This window comes from Cicer arietinum, chromosome 5, assembly GCF_000331145.2.
Source record: "Cicer arietinum cultivar CDC Frontier isolate Library 1 chromosome 5, Cicar.CDCFrontier_v2.0, whole genome shotgun sequence".
NCBI classification, from domain to species: domain Eukaryota; kingdom Viridiplantae; phylum Streptophyta; class Magnoliopsida; order Fabales; family Fabaceae; genus Cicer; species Cicer arietinum.
In genome coordinates, this window is record NC_021164.2 from 71,306,332 (window position 1) to 71,312,180 (window position 5,849).

Below are 5,849 nucleotides of genomic sequence, written 5' to 3' on the forward strand. Positions count from 1 at the left end.
TAAAGGAGTGATGAGTGTGGAAAGGGAAGTAGGGAGGGGTTTCACAATGGGTGAAAGGAATCCATAAGTTAACTTTTGGTATGGATGATTTGGACAGAAATACATAAATAGAAAAGAGGTGTGTGAGAATAACATTCATAGATAAAAATAAAAATAAAAAAGTAAAAGGAAATTTGGACACCCACTTCAAGAAAAATGTATCTTTTTTTACAATAAATTAAAAAAAATGTATTTAAATCGTGCTCCAACATATCATTACATCAATTTAACATATTTTTGAAATAAACGAAAACGCGGGACCTTAACCCCACCCGAAAGGAAGAAGACGACAAGCTATCAAATTCCTTCCAACAATAAAAAATGTAAATAATTATACGTTAATAAATAAATGACACAAATTTGTGTGGTAAAGAAGGAATCCACACAATATAATTACAACTTTTATATTTGTATATCCTAAATTTTATACATTCAATACTTTATTTTTCCTCTATTTTTAATCTTCTTATCACATTATCAATATAAGTAGTCAAACAATAATTTGATTATACATCAAACATTTTTCATATAATAGTTACAAGTTCCTTTTCACTTCTTTGCTTTGAATTTTTTTTACCTTTTCACACATTAAAAATGTCCCATTTGAAAATCAAACACTATCTTATCCAAACAAACAGTACATTGTTTTGACACAATAAATCATTAATCATATTATTACAAAAACTGGAAAAATAATGTGTTTAAAAATATTTACATTTCAAAATATCATTATCTCAAAGTAATAATCTACATTTAAAAAAGATAGGAAAAATGTTCCAGTCCAACATATTCCAATTATTATTTTCCCTAAAAAAAACAGAACTATGATTTGGCTTAATCGTGAATGAAATTAATATTTCCGGCAAAACCATGGGTCATAATTTAAGTGGTTGACATAATGACTGCTCACGGGCCTCCTGAGATCTGAGGTGATCTCACAAAGTAAATACAAACTGTATATTGATAGATCCTTTGCATCTTCCATTCCCTCACTTATAATAACCTCATAATTTCAAAGGGGACAGATCATAAAGGAGGAGACCCTTTTTTAGCCTCATTCATTTATTTTTTCTTAACATAGTAGAGTAAAAAAGAACAGCTTTGATTGAATGTAATGTAACAGATGCTAATACTCAATGCTTGTACAGTTCTATTTTAATGAATGTATACACAAAAGGAAAATGGGTAGAAGCATATCATCTCATCATATATCAAAAAAGAAAAACAAATATAAAGCAAAAAGAGGCAAACATAGTTGGGGTCTGGAACTTTATCCTAGTCTCATCAGTCCCCACATGTTTCCTATCTATCAAAAAAAAAAATTATAAGCATAATATTCCTCTTGTCACATTTCATAGATCCATCATCACGTGGACATGAAAGTGATCGACAAAATTACCTATAATATGTGTATCTAACCAAAATATATCTAACCTATAATTCTCCAAAATATATCTAACCAAAAAAAACTCTTGATTCATTGATTGATCCATCCTCAAACACAGACCACAGATGAAACGGAGAGAGGGTAGGGATAGGTATTAGCATATTGAAAAGAAATGGTGGCACCACTGATTAAGGGTTTGCCATCATTGACAAGGCAGTCATTGTAACGGAGGCGTTTGAAGAGCTTTGGATTGATGAGACGTGCAGAGCTGAACCAGCCACAGCGAAGGTGAATAGCAGAGATGTCGCATCCACTGACGCACATGTTCATTATTTCAACTGTGTATGTGGGAATGCCACTTGGGAGTGGTGGAGTGGGGCCTTGGTTTATTACTATATCTGATTTACTGCATTTGTCGTCACCCCATATTCTGTTTGGTTCAACGATCTCCTTCGCTGCATAATGGATTTGCCATATAAAATTTATAAACTGTATTTCCATTCAAAAAAGCTACTAGTAAATTAACTTCTCACACAAATATTTAATTTCTTTTTTTAGAGTAGCACACAACTACTACTACTGTGCTCGTGCAGTGGATCAATCAACACAAATAGCCCACTTACCAACAAAAGGATCCAACCGCCACAAAACACAAAGAAAAGCGATTTGAACTAAATGTTTGTTTGGTTATATCGTGGTAAAGATAGATTTTGAACAAATTATTTTTGTAAATTCAATTTTAATTGAAAATGAGTTCAATGTAAAAAAAATGTATTTTCATAATTTAAAGATTAAATTAGAAACAATTAAGAATTCATAATCAATTAGGTGGAATAAGACCCCATTATATTAAAATCAATTTTACACTTTCATGTTTGATTTTAATTTCTACAAAAATGGAACCAAATATGCAATAGCCACATAGTCTCAAAACCTCAAAAGGCAATTTCAAAATTCATGTTCAACTAGGTAAAAAGAAATCAACTATTCAAAAGATATGTGCAAGGGCAAACAATTTTTAACGTGAACAATAAATCAGAATGTTCTTGAATAGTCATTTCTAAATCATCATAAGAGAAACACTGAAAATCAATTCAATCAAAGACATATATATATAGAAAATAGAACAAAATGCACCACAAACAGAAAAAACAATACGATAATTTTCCCAATCAATTTTTAAAAAAAAAAAAAAACACTAACGATTAAAATACTAAAAAAGAAAGAAAAAATTACCCCGAGGAAGAAGTTTACGATGTGGAGAAAGAAGCGTGAAGTTGGTTGTTCCTTCCTCTAATCCCAACAAAGAGACCAACGTTTCAGTGCGAGCCCCACCACCAAATCCTGAAATCATTTGCATAACGACAAAAACAAAACTTAAATAAACAAACAAAACTTGTGCAAGCAAACAAAAAAAATAGACACAAAGATTCAATCATCTTCAAAAAAAAAAAAGAAAAATCGTTTCTAAGAACGAACCTTTAAGAAGAGCAACAAATCCAAGCGAGAAAAAGAAGACAGTGAGAGTGACAATCACAGCAACACGTTGAAACGAATACATTTCCATGAAGGCGCAGAAAGTGACGAATTGGTTGAAATTGAAATTGAAAGCACAGAGCTATAGAACATAGAGAGTAGAAAGTGATTAGAGAAATAAAATTGCAGTAGAAAACGAAAGGTCATAGTATATAACAACACATGACATCGAAAGAAGAAATAGTCGTCGATTATAGTGAAAAAGAAAAATGATCACGGGACTAAGGTGAGAAAGTGAAATTAAACCTAAAAAAGGAAAATGAAGCGTTGATTAAATAGGTGAGTCAAGTTACCAACCTACAAACACGGTTTATTTTAGTTTGTTCATAAATCACCATCATCAATCAGAAAAACATTAGTAACATTCATTGCTCAATGTGTTTATTTACGCTTCTCCGGTAACCGTGTCTAGTCTATAATATATAGTCTGTGAATTTCATTTCATTTTTTAGGATTCAAAAAATAGGAGCGGCGAATAGTAGTAGTGCTAATAGGTGTGAATAAAAAAAGAAGTTCAAGCGACCAAAATGGCAGAATCAATCAGAAGTGACAAAACTGAAACAAAATTAAAAAAAGGGGAAAATGCATTTATGAGGTAAACAATGGCATGCTATTAGGTTTTTCCCTATTTATGCCAGACAGTTATCACATTAGACATTGCATAAAGTTTTATTTACCTTTTTATTCCAACAAATTTTCAATTTCAATTTTTCTTTTCTGTTGGTGTTGGAGACGCTGGGTTTCGCTTTTTGCAGTGTCGGGGGATTTTCGTTTTGGTTTTTCCCTCGCGGCACACCACTCGTTATACGTATGCACTGTCACAACTCAGAATAATTTATTGCCTTATGCGTTTTTTTCTTTTCTATTCATTCATTAAAAAAACGGAAGAGGGTTTTGTAACTTTTGTTTTAGATTTGGGTTGGGGTTTAAGTTTAACCATGGTTAGAGGAACCGCACGTGGGGCTTTTAACCGTGCCCGTGCGATATGAATGGATGTATGATGATGAAGATGATTATTATGTGATTTTCACATTCTCTTTGTTAATGATTAACTACTACCTCCTCTCAAAAAAAGCAATTGTTCTTTTTCATTTCAGGTGGTGTTTTGGGTCCATTTCATCATCAATATTTACCGTGTGAGCAAATTTTCTTATTATGTCGTATTCACAATCTAAAACTTATCTTACTAAAATAAATTTTTGTTAAAAAAAAATCTGACTTCTAATTATAATCTACTACGTCTACTCTTGAGTTATTTTAGTTTCTACAACTCCATAGTATATAGAGAATAAAAATAGAAAAAGAATTGAAAGGAGAGTGGAGCACACGCGGTCCAACCAGAATTGAGCTGAATTGGAGTCGTTCCAAGAGTCGTGATTTTAACGTAGGCAAGCAGGCACATTCTGTTTTTGTGCACGTACATGCAGAAGAGGGACTACGGGGGAAAGCGCCACGCAATGAAAGGGGTCCCATTTTGGTACCCTATCACTTGGCTTGGCTATTGTCTATTCACATATATATAGATATATATATCTCTTATTACTATTATAAATAATGTTTGAATTTCTATTATTATTTTATATCATTTTATGATATTATTTATAATTTTTTATTTTTAAAATATTTTATATATAATAAAATATTTGATTTAAAAAAATATAATTTAATTAATTAAATTTATATTTTAAATAAAATTTAAAAAAATTAATTATATTTAATCACTTTTTTTAATAGTTGTAATTGTAATTATTTTTATAATAGTAATACGAGAAAGTACATTTATTACAATTGGCTATATGATTATTTTGATTTTAAATTAGATTAACTTGAAAAGAAAAAAAGTATATCAAAATTAAGTTAATAAATAATATAATAAGTTATTTATTTTGACACATTTATTCGACCGCATTAATTTTGATGTATTATTTTTCATCAATCTAATCTATTTTGTTTTATTAATATAATTTATTATTTTTTAATATAATTATTTTTATTACTTTTTATTTATCATATTCAGAAAGGAAAAAAAAAAGAAAAAGTTGTTAGTAAAATAGAATTAAGATATGAATTTATTTGCAAAGTAAGAGAGAATTGTTAAAATAATATAATTTGATCTATAAAATAAGAGGAAATTATTAAAATAATATAAAAAGTTATTTGTTTTGACATACTCAACCGTATTTTTTTTCTTCAATTTATTTTCTTTGATTTTATCAATAGAATTTTGTTTTTTTAAATATTTTTATTATTTTTATTTTATTAAATTAACAATTATTCAATTGCTAAAATGAAAGAAAAAAAATTTTAAACTTTTTACATGATCACATTTTCAGAATGAGACCCGTCAAAACAAAAATTTCTTCAAATAATCATAAGTTAGAGATGTGATCTACTAAAAAAAAGAATATTTTAATATATATATTCAAGACGATGTAGTTCAGTGATTTAAAATAAATTATTTAAATAAATTATTAAAAAAATAAATTTCACAAAAGGCAAGTTACATTGATATTGTGACTTTGTAAATTCTTAGACCACCAGCATTATGCACTTCCTCGTATTTTTTTCTGCCATATGATTCTCAATTTATAGATGCCTTGCATAGTTTAGGAACTGGATTATGTGTAGTTACAAGTGGTGACAATCGTATTAACTATTAAGATTGAATAATTCACATTCTATATTAAATAAAAATAAAAATAAAAATTACTCTACGATTTGAATGTGACAATCTTGATGGAACTATTACGAGGTGTTGCACATGACTTGACACATTTTCAAGTGCACATAATTCATCTTATGCTACCACCAACAGTATATATGCATCATATAAAACAATCGGTATTGATAATTTATAAATAAATAAATAAATTGATTTCGATAACTT

General features: G+C 29.0%; 1 protein-coding gene across 2 annotated transcripts; it reads right to left on the reverse strand.

The window, feature by feature from the left end:
• Positions 1 to 1,221: 1,221 nt before the first annotated feature.
• LOC101509414 (protein TAPETUM DETERMINANT 1) lies at positions 1,222 to 3,840 on the reverse strand. 2 transcript variants are annotated; one of them, XM_004501666.4, is made up of 4 exons: positions 3,640 to 3,840; positions 2,906 to 3,044; positions 2,663 to 2,770; positions 1,222 to 1,881 (listed from the first exon to the last, which is right to left on the reverse strand). In XM_004501666.4, the coding sequence occupies exons 2-4, from the start codon at positions 2,991 to 2,993 to the stop codon at positions 1,535 to 1,537; spliced, it is 543 nt and encodes a 180-aa protein (XP_004501723.1). In that variant the 5' UTR covers positions 2,994 to 3,044; positions 3,640 to 3,840; the 3' UTR covers positions 1,222 to 1,534. The 2 variants fall into 2 exon arrangements, with proteins under 2 accessions (XP_004501723.1, XP_012571607.1); XM_012716153.3 differs by lacking the exon at positions 3,640 to 3,840 and adding an exon at positions 3,260 to 3,392.
• Between the last annotated feature and the right edge of the window lie 2,009 nt (positions 3,841 to 5,849).